At 38.3% G+C, this 19,715-nt stretch overlaps 2 protein-coding genes across 11 annotated transcripts in view; one reads left to right on the top strand and one right to left on the bottom strand.

Moving 5' to 3' along the window:
* Positions 1-19,715, top strand: part of CC2D1B (coiled-coil and C2 domain containing 1B) — a 502,063-nt gene that overhangs the window by 399,633 nt on the left and 82,715 nt on the right. The window lies entirely within an intron of this gene.
* OSBPL9 (oxysterol binding protein like 9) overlaps positions 1-19,715 on the bottom strand; it is a gene marked incomplete at its 5' end in the record, with an annotated part of 108,616 nt that overhangs the window by 6,731 nt on the left and 82,170 nt on the right. For all 10 annotated transcript variants that reach the window (XM_084872897.1, XM_084872899.1, XM_084872896.1 and 7 more), the window contains 9 exons: positions 11-121; positions 744-828; positions 1,909-2,080; positions 4,267-4,352; positions 6,293-6,411; positions 6,538-6,650; positions 13,321-13,480; positions 17,148-17,252; positions 18,503-18,593. In XM_084872897.1, the coding sequence (XP_084729023.1) occupies positions 11-121; positions 744-828; positions 1,909-2,080; positions 4,267-4,352; positions 6,293-6,411; positions 6,538-6,650; positions 13,321-13,480; positions 17,148-17,252; positions 18,503-18,593 (1,042 nt within the window). The remainder of the gene's footprint in view (positions 1-10; positions 122-743; positions 829-1,908; positions 2,081-4,266; positions 4,353-6,292; positions 6,412-6,537; positions 6,651-13,320; positions 13,481-17,147; positions 17,253-18,502; positions 18,594-19,715) is intronic.

The raw sequence follows: 19,715 nt of genomic DNA, 5'->3' as shown, positions 1-19,715 counted from the left end.
AAAAACTTACCCTGCCCTATGTTGTGCACCCCAATTGACATTCCGAGGAACTTTGATTTGGTCCAGATATGAGCATTGAATTGTATCTTCTTGTTAAAACACTCAGCATAAAAGGCTGAAACTATAGAAATTGTTTAAAACAATTAGTGTACTGTGTAATTATACCCACTTCTCCAATTCCCTTAACCTGGGGAAAGAACTGACTCCTGGATGAAAATTCTTTACCGTTTTCCCCAATGAAAACATTGGGGAAAAACTTCCCTGAACCATGAGACCATGGCCAATCCTGGAGGCTTAAAATCAAAATGTCTATCTGTTCTTCTGGTCGGTAAGCTTGTCTATCTCAGCCCCAAGCTGGGCCCATCGGTATTACCACTGCACTGAGCCAATAAGACACTGAGGAGATACGGTCTCTCCCCGATGTCAGGAATATACTGAGCAGAACTATATCCCATTTATATACTAGTAAATTGTCTCAAAGTTGCTGAGGTCTCTACAGTACAACTATTAGGTGTAATGTCTTTAGAAGCATTAAAGGTTTATTTGGAAAATAACAGTGAAGCTAACAGTCTTTGGAACTTATACAAGGAACAGATATGAGACGCCCATCCTCACAGGACTGGGAAGACACAGGCAGCCATTAAACAAGACAGTAGTGACCTCGCCTAGGAGCTTTTCATGACCCTTTTTTGCCAGCATGGTTTCAAGTGGATGTTGCAGAGGAGCTAAGCTCTGTGACTTACTGGGTGGATGATGGGAAACTTGCTCAGCCACGAATGTTACACTGTTTTTGGAAACCCCGGGGACTGGTCCTTCTGAAACTAGCTCCTGCAAGCAAATATAACATCATTTTCTTTTGATTTGGAAACACAAATGACACTGCAGAGACTCTAATAAGGGGAGTCTCTCCTTCCCTCAGTGGTTACTGCTCCCCCATCTATACACTCAGAGCACCTGGCACACTTTCAACATGGCGCTGAATCACACACTGGAGTAAGAACAGATGCGTGACTGCCTCTGTCTTCAGAAAGGACTACACGTAACGTGTCACTTGGAAAGGGAAAGAAAGATATGAAGAGTTATGTCTACTGAGAGACTATTATGTGCCAGGCACTGCGGGCCAGGGGATTTGTTCCCAATCCCTCAAGGCCTTTTACTTTGAGGATTCCTTGCTGGTTGTTTTCCTCAAAGTGACCTCTAAGTGCTGAGAGCCCAGGGCGCAGGTCTGAGTCACCTACCACTGTGCGCTAACTGTGTTGTCGACCTAATGTCTCCGAAAGCACCATCTCCAATCTAGCTCCCTCCCTTCAACTCCAGACTCTTAAATTCTAGCTCCAACTGACAGCTCCACTCACATGTCTACGAGATCATGAGCGATCTCGATGTTTCACATATGAGTTCCTGATCTTTCCTCCCCCAAATCCAACCTTTTCCTTCTTAATACCAACAGCACCGATCAACTGCTGAAGCCCCACATGCAAGGATTCATCTCTGTTCCCTTTCCTTTACCTCCCCCCAATCCATCTACCAGTTCAACCAACCATGTCTCTCCTGGAATAATGGCCAAGGCCCCTTCGCCTCTATTTTTGCCCCTTTCTAATTTGTTTTTTCCTAAAATCGTTAAAAGATCTTTTCAAAACAAAAAATGACATCCTGATAAGCCATATCATCATCATTATGGCCCACAAGGTCTTGCATCATCTGATTTCTAAATCTCTATCCTTATCTCATGCCCTCTTTTCCCATTGCTCTTTATATTAAAAATATGCTGTTCAACAACACTATTCTTCTATGGGTAGTGAGCATCTTCTGATCATTACTTGTATCACTGTTTCCTATCTCCAAACAAAATGGAGTGTGGATCAGTACACAATTTAAGCTAATTAAAAATGCCCGTGCAGAACTCACCGTGTTCTCCTCAGTATCATTTGGTAATGTCCAGTGACACTGAAAGATCTCACCCAAAATGGGGTTGTATGGTTTTTTGGCAACCGATCCTCTCCTTCCCGCATGGAAGGCTGAGAGGTACCATTTCACAACCTGAACCATTCGGTCTCTGGCATCCTTTTGGTCACTAATGCTGTAAGGGAGAAAGACAAAATTTGTGTTTTGCTTTCTGACAGGATGCAAGCTGATGTAGCAACCCTCAGCATGTCCCACCCTGAGACACCTGAGGACCCAGCACCAGGAGTTACCTCAAAGTTTCCTTTTAAAATGGAGGCATAACAGAAATAATTAAACACACTGGTCTTAAGCGCGTGGTTTGGCGACTGAGACAGAAGTGTGTATCCGTTTAATCAATCACCACACAGGACATTTCCATTACCCCCAAGTTTCCTTATCCCCCCTTTCTAAGCAATCCCCTCCTCACCCTGAAGCAAACACTGTTTCTGGTTTCTAGTACCCCAGGTTAGTTTCCTTGTTCCAGAACTTCATACGAGTGCACTGTTCAGTTGCCAAATAGTTGGAGATTTTCTAGATGTATCTGTGTTATTGGTTTCTAATTTAACTCTTTCATGGACAGAGAATATACTCTGTATGGTTGCAATGATTTTAAATTTATTACATCTTCCCAGTATCTGATATTTCTTGATGAATGTTCCATGTGTACCAGAAAGACTGTGTTATACAAACTGATAGTGTCCTGAAAGTCAACCAGGCCAAGCTGACAGGTAATGCTGTTTGCCTCTTCCACAGCCTTACAGATGTTCGTGGGGGTGAGATGGGAGCAGTGCATGCAGGGAGCTACTGTTCAATCAGTTCCTGAGAAATTTCCAACCACAATCGTGCACTTGTCTATTTTCCCATTCAGTTTAGCCAATTTTTGCTGAATGTATTTTGAAGCTGTGTTACTAGGTACATACACATTTAGGATTCTTATGTATTCTTGATAAATTGACCTTTTCTTAATCATATGAAATATCCCTATATGTCTCTGGCAATATTTATCTTAAAAACTCTTCTTTGTCTGATACTAATACAAGTGACACTAGCTTTGTTATATGTGTTTTGCCTATGTCTTTGTCCATTCTTCTACTTCATATTTAAAATCTCCTGCTTGCAAATAGCATACAGTTGGATCTTGCTTTTTTTTTTTTTTTATCCATTCTGAGAATCACTCTTAAATGGAGTATGCATGTTATTTATATTTAGCGTCAATGCTGATAGAGCTGGGTTTAACTCTACCACCTAGTACAGTATTTGTTTTCTATTTGTCCCCTTTGTTACATGTTCCATTGTTTCCTTTTTTGGATTTAGTATTTTTAGAATTCCACTTAATCTTATTTACTAGAATTTTAGCTGTACTTTTAAATATTTTTAAATGGTTCCTCTAAGGGACCTCAAAGTTTAAATTCTCATACATAAAGACTACCCTTAAATCTCGAACCTGTATCTAATGAATAACTGGTACTTTGCATCTTTACTTACACATTATCAATAAATGTTTGATCTTATTTGTTAAGTTATGTATTAATTTAAACAGTGTCATATTAATTGAAATTCTTCCTTTCGGCTATTGATAAAATGGTTCTCTTAAATCTTCATCAGGATGGAAACATGCATATCAATGTCAGCCAATGAGTCCACCCACTGTGATCTCTCAGTGATTTGTAGTATTTGACTTTAGTAAACCGCAGCCCAACACCAACAAATGCAATGAGAGAAGACAGATTAGAACTCCCCTTACAAAGAAGATTTTCCTGCTTCCACTGAAAAGCGATGCCAACTCACCTCCGTGTAAGTCAATTCCACCTTTCGATGACGTCTGTCTTTTATATAATACATATATTTACTATCACAAGCTTTTACATTCAAAGTTTATGAATCAGTCTGTAATCTGGAAACTAGACTGTAAGCTCCTCAGGGGCAGACACTGGCTTTTTCTTTCTCCAGCTCACAGAGTGTCTGGGAAACAATGGGTGCTTTAGAGAGGTTTGATGAACTCAGGTAACTGAACGTCATCAGGATATGTGTAAGTAATTTAACAGTGAATACCAGTCCTGGACCACATAAGCTTATAGCTGTGGCTCTGTAAGTACTGGCTACCTATTAGTGGGCTCTTAAGATTTTTTAACATATTGGTTGCCTAACACCACCACCATCATGTAACCTAAGCAAAAAGGCAGGCCTCTAGTATAAACAAAATATTCAATGCCTTTCATCCAGAAATATTTCAAAGGCCGGGAACCCATCTATTCTGCAAAGGCATAAAGCTATTGGTAAAATCTTCAACAATAAGAAACTACTGTGTTTATTGTCAAATACCTCACAAACAGGTCCGGATGTGCAAAAAAGTCTGCATACATTTCTAAAAGAGATCTTCTTTCAAGAATAAATGTTGGAAGAACTACCTGCAAAACACACACATTTGAGCCTTGAGGATATTCCCTACAGAGAAACAGACTGCCGCACTGCTAAAAAACCAAAACCCATTCTCATCGTGGTAACACCCACCAAGTACTGCCCTGGCATGCTTCTGATACCTACTTCCCAAGCTGCTCTGATTGAGCAATGCCCCGTATCCTGCCCAGCAGATGAAAAACAGAGAAGGGATTCTAAAGTTTTAAAGCCACTTCTGCTGTGAACCTCCCTTTAGCTCGCTGGCTCAGAGTGACAACAACAAACTACTCTAGACAAGCTTTGGGTGCCTAAGACTGCTGGGCATTATATACACGATATCTTACTGAACTGTGCAACCACCCTATTGTGAAGAAATTATTGCCCCTGTTTTACAGGGGAGAAAAATGAAGCTCAAAGAAAGTGAGAAATTTTCTCACTGTACTATTATTCATGTGGGAATTCAAAATTGGGTTTGCTCACTTTGGGGGTGGTGGTGGTGGTTTGTGCTTCTCTATCATCATTAATGCACTGGGAAATTTATCTACTTATGAATCTGTGTCCTCAAGTAACTGACATCGCAGGATGAGACTGAGGAATGGAGGTCCTTTCCCACACTGCTGGCCCACTGACAGCATCAACCCCGGAACTCACTCCTCTACTTCTGGACTTGTCATACGTGAGATAATAAACCTAGTATCCTTCAAGTTACCTTTGGGTGGGTCTTCCATAATTAGAGACCAAAACCAACCAAGGTAGAAGATGTTGAAAAAAAAGAAATGTCAATGCCTAAAAATAGGTTATGACTTTAAAATGTGAAGTAAAACTTTTGATCCAGCAATTATGCAATCTAATAAACACTGAGGCAAACTCCTACAAATATTCTCTTATCTGGAACATTCCTGGCAAGTATGTTGGGTCCCACAAGTTAAATTCTATCCTTATGAAGGTTTTATTTTAGATACTTAAGTAGTAAATATTATGGATTAGTTTTTTTCTTAATTACCCTCTAAATCCAAATCAAAATGAAGCTCACACTGACAAAGACTATAATTTGACCTGGTCATAATAAAAGCAAGACTCCTGAATGTTATTAACTTTCTAAAGTTGGGTAGAATAACTTAACCAATAGAAAGCTATTACAGTTCAACTCTTTAAGATAAGAGGCAGCGTGGAAAGATTATAGCTTTTGAAATCACAGACCAGATCAGAATCTCACTTCTGCTACTTAATAGGATTTATCCAAGTTACTTAACCTCCATGAGTTTTAGTTACCTCATCAATAAAATGAATGAACAATAACACCTACTTTGTAGTGTTGTGGTGAGAATTACGTGCAAGGACGAGGCTGTTAGCACAGTGGCAGAGATATATAAAGGCAACTGTACACTAGTCTCCTAAATCAATCCGGCACTCAAGAGCACAAAGATTAGATTCAGATTTACTAGTAAATCCAGGCCACAGTAATTGTATGGCTGAATGTGTGTCATACAATTTTCCATTCATTATCTGTTCTAATCCTTACAACTCTGGAGTGAGTGTGTCCACTTTGCATATAAAGAACCTAAAGATCATTACGGTTTGATAATAGGTGAGGTAGGTTGTTAGCATAGCTCCTATAACCCCAAGGTCAGAACTCTGCTCATTTTGATTTTGTGTGCACTATACTGCTTTAGTTTTTGTCCAAACCACTAACCAAGCCCAATACTAGTCCCTGTTTGCCCCCAATAAAATCCAAATCTTCATCCATCCATATTATCTCTAGGAAATTATTCCAACTTTACTTATTTAATTCATTTATTAAAATGCTCAGTTTATTCATCTAATATATATAAAATCACAATAAAAGTATAAATAGAAGTTATGTCATTATACTATATTTGCAGGCGCACTCACCACACAATCACTAAGAAATCCACAAATTAAGACAGCAAATGCCAAATTTGATTCTTACCTTAGTAAGATCCATTCCAAGCCTAACCTGTGACAAGAGATGCATGATAACGCTCTTGTGCTCTTCCACCGATCCCGCCTCCCCTTCATCATCTCTGTCGTCATAGGAATCGAAAAGATCTAAAACAAAAGAGATCTTCTCAGACTGGTGGAAAAGGGCCAATCTGTGCTGCTACCAGTACTGGGAATTTCTCCCAAACAAATACTTTTAAGGAAAAAAAAGTTAAATTCTCAGAGGTCACTTACCAGCATCACTTGTCCCATTGGACACGGAAGAAGTGAGTGACTCTGTGGTATCTGGACGCTTCAGACTATTTCCTGAGCTACTGTGGGTCAAGACTGAAGCAGATCCAGAGGAACTAAAAAAATAATGATCACCTTCTTAAGTCTTTTAGAAAAGCAAGTAAGAATCACAGTAAGACGTTGAGCTACAAAGCTACTTGAAACTAATATATTCAATTGACAAGTCAGACTCTTAAGAGTTAGCTGGTTATGTACATACATTAGGTATACACTTTCCAACTCAACTCTCCCTGGGGCTCCCACTCTGAGACTGCCCACTGTGGTGCCGGGTCTCTCGTCTTATGCTTTTTGCATAGGGTATGCTCAACCATGCTGAGAAGCCATCAAAAATTAGTTTTGCTTCTTTGTCTAAGTTTAAAATAAGTTCATTTTCTAATATTGTTACTTTGTACACAAATGTAGGCATGTCATAATTCTTGGTAACAATTTCCAGAACCGCAAAAATGGCAAGTCTATTACTTAAGTCTCAGAAAGATGTCTTGTCTATATTTTTTGAGATCCTTTGATAAAAGTCCACATTGGTATTAACATTTTTCCCAGGCATAAAAAACCCCCACTGTATTTTAAATTACAAAATAAAAAAGCATTATTATTTTTTACAAGTAAATTTATGGTAACTGCTATTACAAACTGGTTAATAGGGTGTAAAAGCATTTCCTCTATTTATACAACAGCTATGTGAACATAACTTACCCAGGATTAGTATTTGTACACCAATAATAGAATCGAAGGCAGAATTTATTTATTAAGTAAAAAAATAGAAAACTTCTCACATTGCAGATGTAACTTATAAAATGATACAGACACAAAACCAGTATAAAATTATAGGTACAAAATGTATATATTCTAATTTAAATAAAGTTTGTTCTATTTACCTACTTTTGATTTTTTATTTTAATAATAAACTATATTTTTTAGAGCAGTTTAAATTTCACAGCAAAACCAAGTAGAAAGTACAAGAATTCCCATATGATCTACCTCTCCCACTATCAATATTACGCTCATCATCACTCAAAATCTATAGTATACATCAGGGTCCACTCTTGGCACTGTATATTCTATGGATTTTGACAATGTATAATGACAAATTTTCAACATTGGAGCACTGTAAAGTTTCTCACCCTCAAAATTATCCGTCCTTTGCCTATTATTCGAACATTCTAATATTAGAACGTATCTATTCTAATTTAAACATGGTTTGTCCTGGTTACTTACCTTCTTTTAATCTAGTTTTCAAAAATCCTTAGTTAACTTAATATTGCTTATTTGGTAGTTTAGTAGTATTCATCACAAGGTACTGTAACTAATGTCTACTTCACTAGGTTTGAGTTAATGGAAAATATGAGTAAAGACATAGGTAAGAAAAATCAAGTTATCATTTAAATAAATGATCTGCATGAAAATTACCTCCAAAACGTTTTGTGACCCTTGGATAGATCATCAAAATAGTCAATCTTTTAAACCAGTTGATCTAAAAACCCCAAATTCTTTAAAATATGTACGTTATTTTAGATGCATTTCCAAAGGTTAGATCTATTTGTGCTGTGTTTTTCCTCCTTACTCAGGTTAGAAACCATGCCTGTGCCAAGTGAAATGCTCAATAAAGGCCAAAATGGGAAAAACCCATTTCATAATTTACCTTGTTCAAGACTAAAGATAGAATATAGTTAAAAAAAACAATGCCTTGACAAAGTGATATGCATAGAGAAAATACTTACATTCAATGGGCTAACTTTATAGAATTTAATCATAATAAACTAAACCAAAAAATTTAAAGGTCTGGACTTAATTATAATTACAAGAGAATCCACAACAAGTTTACAAGTTAGATATTATTCTCATCAAATACAGATGCTCAGAATGACCACCTGAAGTCACACAGCTGATACGCAGTAGAGCCATTTCAAATGCATGTCTGGCTTCAAAGCACAAGTTCTTTCCAGCATGCCCTGTCATCTAGTTTATAAATGTATAAAACCATACTCGTCAATAACATAGTTCACACAGAAGGTATCACTACTGCAGGTCTTTACAAACGGAGCAGGGAAAGGATTGACGCTTCTAAGGAGGAAGGGAGGGAGAGAGGGCGCTCAGTGCCTACAGAGGTAAACAACATAAATACAGTTGACCCTTGAACAACTTGGGGGTGGGGAGGATTTTGGGTACCAACCACCTGTGCCGGAGAAAATCTGCATTAAGTCGGTCCTCTGCGTATTGAAAATACTATATGAATAGGGCCAGGTTAGAAGACAATATATTCATGCCTATTACCAGTACAATAGGTAATAAGCATTTTTAAATTTTCTATTTCATAAAAATTTCAGGAAAATTGGGGCCCTGAAACTGGGATCGAAGATTGGCTACCAGAGATGATTATAAGGAAGCTTTTACTGAATATAGTTAGTTATTCATATGCTTCCAGAGCAGCGCTTTTCAAACTTTTTCATCTCATGCCACACATAAATTACTAAAAATTTTCAGCACACCAAAACATAAGTTCTATTTTTTGTTGATTTGACAAAAAATAGGTATAATTTTGATTCATTCATATCGGACCACTATTGTTGTATTGACTGCTGTCATTTTTAAATTTGACATTCTAAAAGAAAAGATGTCAGTGCCCCTGAATAAATAGTCAAATATTGCATGTTTTAAAAATTATTGCAGCACACTGGTTGAAAATCACCATTCTAAAGGACAAATTCATTTTGATATTCAATTGTACATTGTTTAGAATAAAAGTTAATGTTCAGTTGGAGAGACTGTCCTTCATTCTGCTTAAACAAACAATGAACACATAAAAAAAATCAACAAACTTTATTTTGGAATTTTTGTACAAATCCTTATCTTCTTTTAACCCCACTATCATAATTATTTTTTAAAATTAAAATTCTTACTAGCCAACTAGTAAATAATGGCTTCTCCTTAGTTTATTTCCCTATATACATTAAGAAACGGACATGCTACATCAAACCCTTTCTGTTAAGCAGGCCTTTTTGAGTTGTAGATGCTTTTCCTTAACTGAAGTATCCTGTCTTAAAAGTATGTGTTCACCTAGATCACATATATTTCATTTTTTCCACATTTAAAAGTTGAATTTGATCCAAAATTTTCTGATCCAATATAGTCATTTTCCTTTATAAATTTTGAAATTTTGGACCGTTATTATGAAATTATATATGAATATTATACTTTTCAGTTCATGTGCACACTTAAAAGTACTAGAGTCCTTCACAGTATTTCTTATTAAAACAAATAACGAAGTTCAAGATCTACGGACTGGCTGATGATAAACTTAAAAATTCACATACAATCATTTCCAAATGTGTAATGTCTCACACAGCAAATCCCAAGGTATAACAGTAGTTCCAATTACTGAGAAAGCCGGAGTGTTGGAAAAAATGCCCAACAAAAAATAGAAGCCAGCCGAAACTGGTTTGGCTCAGTGGATAGCACATCAGTCTGCGGACTGAAAAGTCCCAGGTTCGATTCCGGTCAAGGGCATGTACATTGGTTGCGGACACATCCCCAATGGGGGTTGTACAGGAGGCAGCTGGTCGATGTATCTCTCTCATCGATGTTTCTAGCTCTCTATCCCTCTCCCTTCCTCTCTGTGAAAAATCAATAAAATATATTAAAAAAAAATAGAAGCCAACTATATCTATAACAAACATAGGAATATTAAAGCAAATAAGTGTTATAATAATTTGCTTTCTAAAAGATACCATTTATCGAGTGCTTGTTACAGGCCAGACAAGATAGATTATTCTCATTTAAATATCCGCAATAATTCCTGAAGTTGAAACCATTATTGTCCTCATTTTATATATATAAGGAAGAATTACATTGGTTATAAATAATGTGACCAAGATCACACACCTTTGAGGCAAAACAGATATAGAACCTATTCTTAAGATTCCAGAATCCAGTCTTACAGCCATCAATGTATTAGTAGGGCTAAGTATTTTGCTTATCAGCTATCATGTAAATGACTCTAAATGTAAAAAAAGCCTTTTCTGTATAATAGTTTGTTATCTAGCTTTGATTTGATGATATAAAAGAAGTCAAATATCTATAACTAGAGGCTGGGTGCATGAAAATTCAAGCACTGGAGAGGGGGTCCCCTCAGCCCAGCCTGCCCCCTCTCATAGTCCAGGAGCCCACAGGGGCAGGAGATGACCCAGTGATCAGGGAAAGGCGAAGCCCCCGTCACACCTCTGTTGCTGCCACTGCCGGCAGCACAAGCCTCAGCTGACCCTGGTTACCTGAGCCTCAGGCGGCCCTTGGCAGCCGCCATCCGAAGCTTGCCTGTGCCTAGAACTGGCCCTGGGTGGCTGGGGGTGCTGATGGGACTGGGAGACTTTAGAGGCAGGTGTGCAGAATGGCCAGACCTGCCTGGTGGCGGGCCTGGCCATGCAGTGTGCCTGACACCCCAATGGGGCTGAGGGGACTAGGCGGCGCCATCTTTGAAAGTGTAGCAGTCAATTAGCGTATTCCCTCTTTATTGGCTGTGGGCGCCGCCATATTTGTGAGGATATGATGGTCAACTAGCATATTCCTCCTTTATTAGATAGTATAATAAAAGGGTAATATGCTAATTAGACCAGATGTCTTCCAGACGTCATTTCAGACATCCTTCCTGACGAAGCCAGGCTGGAAGGAAGCAGCCCGGGTCCAGGGTGCCTGCTGGAGGCTGGAGGAGGGAAGCAGCCCAGGTCCCAGATCCCGGGAGCCGAGGGAAGCCAGTGCCAGCAGCCAGGGGAAGGAAGACCTACTCTTGCACAAATTTTCGTGCACCTAGTTTTCTAATAAGGGGAAACCCATAATCAGTATCTATCAAAGTCTGCCTACTTATTATCTCTGGAATTCACACACTTCTCTCCACTGCCTTGCTATTAAGTTGGCTCAGGCTGTCAAGATTTCTCGACTTAATATTCTGTTTTGGCTGGTCTCCCTACCTGTTATGCAGCCCCACTGAATTTAATACTATACTATTTCAATTCTATACTGTTTTTCCAAAATGTAGACCTGACCAGCAACTTCCATCACTAGTGAGAAAATGTTCAAAACTGGTAAAAGGCTAAAGGGCTTTCAGCATCTGGCCCTTGCCAACCTCTTATGTTATCTTTTTTTAACCACTCTCCACAACTTACGCTACAGCCAAGCAAGCTCCCCTAGACTCCAGACCTATCTTAACAGGGTTCCACCTCCATGGGGACATTTCCACTTCCCCCTCCTCTCTTGCAATGTCCCTTTTCTCTCCTCGTCCACAGGAACCTTAGGATCACATCCTCTCCCCTCCTCTGTGAATCCTTCTCTGACTTCTCAGGACTTCAAAATGCTCCAATGGCTTACAGTGCTTATTCTTATTGTAGCACGTATGCCATCTATATATATAAAAGCCTAAGCAACCAAAGGACTGAATGATTGGTCGCTATGATGCACCCTGACCACCAGGGGGCAGACACTTAACACAGGAGCTGCCCCCTGGTGGTCAGTGCGTTCCCACAGCAGGAGCACCACTCAGCTAACTGATTGGGCTCATGGCTGGCCACCACAACCTAGAGACTGCAGCAAGCCTACTGAGTCAGGGTGGTAGGTGCAAGAGGGCCAGAATGAGCAGGAGCGACTTGGCAGGAGCAGCAAGCAAGTAGTGTTGGACTGCTGGTTTCGGCCGGATTCCTGCAGGCTACGCAAAGGAACCCCACCAGTGCAAGAATCCATGCACAGGGCCTCTAGTTAGATTATAAATGTCTGTTTCTTCCCCAAAAGACAGTGAGTTCCCAGGGGCAAAGACTGGATCTTTTTTCCACCTCCACCTACCATAGCTAGCTCTCCACACTAATACAAAAACAAGTACTGTCACACCTCAGTTCTCAAAACGTTTCCCATCTCTTGCCCAAGTTATTCACAGGAAAAAAATGTCTAGGTTGTTTTTGACCTGACAACCCTTTCATGCTGATATCTCAGCATGACAAAGGAGAAATGATTTTGTTGCTGGAAATACCCCATTAGCACAATTTTAAAAGACGAAGAGGCCATCAAAAGAGTGTTAATGTTGCTACGGGTGTGGAAGTGCTCACAAAACTACCACCATAGGCAGTTGAATAGGTATGGATTTGGGGGAAAAAATAAAAAAGGAGTTAGCCAGTGACAGCATTTCGGAGGCAGTGATACATATATGAAAAACGTTCAAGGCTAACACGATAAGTTTTTATAAATTAAATAGTTCATTGGACATGGACTGTATATAAAAAAGGTTAAAACAGAGAATCACTTGTGGGTCTGGAACAGATTAAGTGAATTTACGTTGTTTCTAATGGGAGAAAATGTTTCGGTTTTTGAGCAAATCTCTTTTAGAACAGCCTCTGGAACAAATTAAGTTCGAGAACTGAGGTTTTGTATATATCTCCTAGTTTATTCATTCTCATTTGACCCTTTCCTAATGTTGGTGCTAGAGAAATAAGGCCCAGAGTTCCATGAACAATACTGGCATATTACTGCAGCTGATGCTAATTTATCCCATTTGAATTAAGTTAGGAGTAAAATCAGCATTCTCATAGAACAGGCTTTGTTCAATACGTCAATTAAAAAAACAAAACTGTCTTTCTTACTTTTTCCAAATAATTTTTAAGGGAGCCTGTCATTAAAACCAGTTTCAAAATGAAATTGCACTTTTAAAAACCAGGAGAGTTGTTTAAACACATACTTAGTTCATCCACTTACTCTATCAAGCGCTTTGGGGATGAGCCACTTTGATGAAATTCATCAGCATCATAGAATTCATCTTCACTGCTAGAATAAGAGAACTCCGGGACTGTATTTGGAGACAAGTTGACATGGCTTGGAGAAGTGAGACTGCTACTAGGTGGTGAGTGCCCACTGCCTAGAAAGTTAAAAAGTTTTTAATTAGGGGACAAAGTTGGTCATAAAGAGGAAGAAATTAGGAAGATGGGATGAATGCAGATCTTTCTAAAATTAAGAGAGCTTAAATTGGTAGAAGTCCTTATACTATTTGTAAAGAAAATTAATATTTAGACAAAAAGGCAAATTACACTAAAAAATAAGGTGGTTTTTGTTTTGTTTTTTTTTGGCTCTTTTAAATCCTCACCCGAGGATACATTTTTATTGATTTTAGAGAGGAAAAGAGAGAGAGAATTCTCATCGATTTAAGAAAGAAACATCAGTCAGTTGCATCCTATACTCGTCCCCCATCAAACCTGCAACCTAGGGATGTGCCCTGATCAGGAACTGAACCACAACCTTTCGGGCCAACACTCCGACCAACTCAACCACGGAGTCACAGTGGGACATAGTCTTTTAAATAAATGAAAGAAAAAAAATGCTGTCCCCATTCTATAATTATCTTTACTAGTGATATTAGGAAGGGAGTCTTCTGATTATAACTACAACGTGTGAGCTGTGATATTGGAAGTCCCATCAAAGATACCCAGCACCAAAGGGAAGCCAGGGGCTCTTATTTTATCCTAGAGGACTGATGCATGAAATTCATGCAAGGGGCTCAGGGCTCGGCCCTCGCAGCCGTGGCATGGCAGCTGCCTCGGCCCTCACAGCCCCGGCTTTTATTATTATAGATAGTAGATCCAGAACCTAAAAAAATGCAGCACTGAGCCAATAAGAATGCAAAATGGAAAAAAAATATTAAAAACCACATAAGTATTTTGAAAAGTGTTCAGAATATCACATTCTTTTCTAGTCAATGTTTGGTGGGCACGTGAAAACACCAAAGTTCTCCACTCACCATCCAAACTCATCACCTCTTTTCCACCTGAGTCTAAGGTGCCTGGGGTTCAGGGGCAGAGAAAAACACAGGGCTACTATGGAAAGAATGCAGAAAAGGAAGAGACCAGGAGGAGCATCTGTTTATTCTTCCAAAGTTCAAATAAGAAAACGGAAATTAACAGACATCTGTCTTTGTGATGATCATCTGCTTCATTGTCTGGTAATAAAGTAATAAGCCATGAAAGTATCAATAGGAGCAATGAAGAGCTGAGATAAACTTAACAAAGGTTTATTGAGCATCTAAAGACTATTAGGCGCCCTAGCCGGTGTGGCTCATTATATAGTGTTGGCCTGCAGACTGAAGGGCCCAAGGTTTGATTCCAGTCAAGGGCACATGCCTGGGTTTCGGGCTTGATCCCCAGTAGGAGGCGGGCAGGAGGCAGCCAATCAATGATTCTTTCTCTCATCATTGATGTTTCTATCTCTCCTCTCCCTTCCTCTCTGAAATCAACCAATCAGTCAATAAAGGCTATCAGGCAATTTATGCCAAACGGCTACAGGTGCCTGGTGGAAATTAAATTTAAGTCACTGACAGCCATCTAAAAGCCAAGGCCATAGTTCTAGAAAAAATTGAGAACAGCAGCAATAAAAATGAATCCAGAGCCATACATGCATGTTTAGTCTGTTCCCAATAGTTAGAGCACATCCCCATGCCACTTCAGTTGCCATGTTTATAAAGATACTTTAAAAACATAACACAAATGGCCGAAACTGGTTTGGCTCAGTGGATAGAGCGTAGGCCTGCGGACTGAGGGGTCCCGGGTTCGATTCCGGTCAAGGGCATGTACCTGGGTTGCGGGCACGTCCCTGGTAGGGGGCGTGCAAGAGGCAGCTGATCGATGACTCTCTCTCATCGATGTTTCTAACTATCTCTCTCTCCCTTCCTCTCTGTAAAAAATCAATAAAATATATTTAAAAAACAAAACAAAACAAAACAAAACAAACCATAACACAAATGTTTGCCAACTAAAAAGGCAGTGATGCTTATTGTGGAAATGCCAAAGATAGTTTCTCTTAGCAAATCTTTTAATTCTCTCTCCCTACCCGCCTCCCCAACAGAGAGCAATAAGATGAGAAACTTTATCCCAACAACAAAAAAAGACCAGGAATTAAAATGATTAAAATGCAAATACTCAAGGTAATTACTCCAGGTAAAATGTGTCCAAGAAGAAAATGAGTTTGAATGGGAACTGCAAACGAAAGAACTGAGTTTTCCTTATGAAAGAAAAGGATTAATATTTGTTTTCCCAATTGTTCCATATTTCTTTTTTGTATTAGTAAAAGAGGTAAAGGAAAGAAAGATGGAAAAAAAATGAAGAAATTAGGCTGAAATAAAAAAGACATAAATTAGATACTAATTTAAATTTAAATTTTCTTTAAATTCACCAACTCAAAGATATGTTTAGAATATCTTCCTCTGAAATAATTTATCCTAAATTATTACTACTTATAATTAATTATCTTAAAGTAAATGTACATAAGAAAGAGAACTCATTTTTTCAAAGTTTCTAACTAGTTTATATTTCCAAAAAGGGCAAATTTTGGCTGTGGTTTTAACATTCTGACATAATCAACAACATAGTACACAGGTAGTTTTTAAAATGAGCATGAGGTTGCCCTGGGTTGGTGGCTCAGTTGGTTAGAGCGTTGTTGTATACACCAAAAGGTTTCAGGTTTGATTCTGATCAGGGCACATACCTAAATTTCAGGTTTAATCCTGGGCATGCACAGGGGGCAACTGATTTATGTTTCTTTCTCTCTCTCTCTCTCTCTCTCTCTCTCTCTTCTTTCTCTGAAATTAAGAAACATATGCTTTGGTGAGGATTTCTGTGGTGGGTGTGTAGTCTGTGGAGTTCAGATATAGAAAGTTACTCTGACATTCCAAGGGTATGTTATCTTAGATGCCAAAAGACAGTAACAGGCTTATTTTAAGGTAAAGGTTGACCTTTGTCAAGAAAGCTACAGGCCTAAGATGTGATCACCTGACATGACTCACTTTTACGTAGGAATTTTTATGTTCAGAGCATCCTGTGGTTTTACTCTTGGTCTGAGTTTGTAAGCCCACCATGCAAGCCTCCCCTAATATTGTCAGATTTGGTATGTAGCCCCTTTTTTGGCCACTCATGCTTAAAGTTGTTGTACAAGGATATTTCACTTAAATTTTGCTAATAGTAAGAAAATACTGGAAATAACCTAAATGTCCATCAGTGGAAAAAGAGCTAATACCTATTTAGGTAGCTGTAAAAAGAATGTTAGAACTGTATGAACATGAAAAGCTCTCTAAATGTTCTCTGTTAAATGAAAAAAGAAAGTCACAGACACACAAGATCTCATTTAGGTTAAAAAAAACAACAATAAAAATACAAAGCATAGGTATATGTATACACACGTACACAAATGACAGAGTAAAGATTTTCAGCTTTTGTTCTCTATGCTTCATATTTTCTGATTACTGAGAAAGTATTCAGTCTAACTTGAGTAGTTTTCAAGAGTCAATCTTCAAAATAAACCATACAGTAAACAAAAAAACAAAATCCTATAATATTCTACTTTACTTAAATTTTAATTTTACTAAAGCTTCTGGTTAAATCATAAAGTACTTTATGTACAGAACTGTAATAGCAAAAATATGTTATCTCCAACAGAAAGATACAACACATTTCTTCAGCCTTTCCCCATTAGTAAGCAAATATAAATCTTAAATGTAAACGGGGAGTTATAAGAAGTAAAGGAATTATATAAATCTGTACCTGTACTATTTGGTGTTGGAGTCTGATGATGTCCCAAGGTAGCTAATACAGGTCCAACTGGTAGGGAAGATGGACGCTGCTCTGATTTACACAACTGAGCAGATTCTAGGAGATTTGAACATGTGAAATAAATTAGAGAAATAGCCTAAACATAACTCTGTTAACTGGAATTGTGTGGGATTCATAAGCCCAAAGATCAGTAATTTCTAAAACTATATTCTACTAAGTCAACTTCCATGCTACTCCTCTCTGACATCCCATCCCCTTTAAACTCAAGACACTAGGCAGGATATCAAGAGACCAGTCCTGATAGGCCAGTATCTCAGTACAACTGCTCTGTAAAAACATCAAACACTTCTGATGATAAAGTGTTTCCAAGCATCAAACCATATAATATCTGGGGGCAGGTTATCTCTGTTTTAGTCCATGAGAGATGTTATCTCATTCTCCTAAGGACATATAAACATTCAGAAAAAGATTTCACATCCTCATAAGTAGTTTTTAAAAAGTCATTTCTTTTTTCCACTACCATCTCTGACTGAACCATGTCATTATTAAGAACACGATTACGCCCTAGCTGGTTTGGCTCCGTGGAACATCAGCCTGTGGATGGAAGGGTCCCGGGTTCAATTCTGGTTAAGGGCATATGTCTGGGTTGCAGGCTCCACCCTGGCCCGGGGTCTGGTGGGCTCATGCAGGAGGCAACCAATCGATTGTTATTCTCACATCAATATTTCTCTCTGTCTTTCCCTCTCTCTTCCACTTTCTCTAAAAAAATCAATGGAAAAATATCCTCAGGTGAGGAATTTTAAAAAAAAGAACAGTTATATTGGATGTAACAAAAAAGTCAAAGAAATCAGTATAGCTGGTAACACTACTTATTACTCTATACTTAAAAATACACAAGTCTATTTAATTGGTAGACATAACAAATTTTATTCTTCCCTTTCTCATTATCTTAAAGCTCACCACGAAGAAACCATTTGTATTATTCAAAGCTATAAAGAATATCCCAAAATAGAATATTCCTGGATTGCCTTCAAGCAGATCAAGGTATATTAGTTCCCTTGGTGGCCATAAATCCTGAGTCATAGCATTCTGTCCCATCAGCTAATCCAGGTCTTAGTAACCATGTCTATTTTCCATCTCACTCTGAAAACCGAAAGCCCTTTCATTGTACTTAAAAAGCCCCAATATTTAAAATACTATCATTTTCCAGTTCATTTTCGGCTGTATGTTTTTATTTTTATTTATTAAAAGAAAAAGAAAGAGCCCGCAAAGATTACTACAACAGTCATACAAATTATGTTTTTTCTCAGCAACGAGTCTGTGAAACATTTTTCCAAATACTATACCTGGAGGTAAGACAGACTGGGAAGGCATTGTGTTGATCACAGGTTCCAAGGAATTAGGTTGATATATTGCATCTACAGGATTAATAGTACTCTGAGATAAAGAAACACATTATAGTTATTTTTAATTAAATGCCCTTTCAACGCTGACCCTCCCAAATGTATGAAATTGCCCATATTTCTGACAGCAAAGTCCTGAAGGTAGCTATATAGATAGGCCGATGAAAATACGAAGAGGAAATGAAACAGCTTTTCTATGCATAAGTTTCTCATTATTATTATTATTATTTTAAAAGCAATAGTAAGGAGGAAAAATGAACGAATGAATTTCTGTATTATAAGGAAGGTAAAGCTAAATGGAAAAACTTGGTAAGCGTTATATAATGGTGTGGCAAGATTTCAGGAAGCCAAAACAATAACCTCTCAATTCAATTCAGTTCAGTGCTTCTCAAATTTTAAATTCACCACAAGCATTGTTTCTCTATCTGCTGAAGAGAAATGCTCTCTTGCTTTGGTGTTAAGTATTATACCTATGACTAGCTAATGTACCAGCACCAGAGGATCTTATCTTTCCATTCCATACTGCTGCCACCCCCCTCCTATCACTGTCTACTGCATACACAGGCACATAGTTTTACAATCACTCAAGGCAAAGAGATGTATCTTCTATTTGAAATGAGTTGTGTGTGGGAAGATTTTTCTTTTTTTTAGGATTTGAAAAACATAAACATATAGTTATGATTTTTGGAGAGAGAAAAAGTTCAGGTTTCTCTGATTCCAAACCAAGAAATTATTCTGCAGCATGATAACATTTTAAAAACCATAGCTTACTGGTGCATTTTTACATGAAGAAATTGAGGATTTCAAACAAAGGTCTCTGCCAGAGTAAGGTTTAGATCCACCACCTAGAAAAGGCTACACTAAGCCCATGGACACAGAGAACAGTTCAGTGAAGGCCTGGGGTAGGAAGGGAACAATAAAAGTAATTGGTCAATCAACTTCAAGCTAAAATACGTCAACTTACATTCTACAACTTGCTTTCAAATGAATTTGCCGAGTGTGAGAAATGTAAACAAATGATAACCTACAGACCTAATCTCCTGTGACATTAACAAACTCATGCAATATATAATTATATATGCATAAATGTACGTATAACTAACACTATGGGGTACTGTGAGCTCAGTCTGCACCTTATAAACCTTCTGAGGTAGAA

The sequence above is a fragment of the Pipistrellus hanaki genome, assembly GCF_964339955.1.
Source record: "Pipistrellus hanaki genome assembly, chromosome: 2".
Classification (NCBI taxonomy): Eukaryota; Metazoa; Chordata; class Mammalia; order Chiroptera; family Vespertilionidae; genus Pipistrellus; species Pipistrellus hanaki.
The sequence above is the reverse complement of the archived record's forward strand: the minus strand, read 5'-3'. Positions and strand labels throughout refer to the sequence as shown.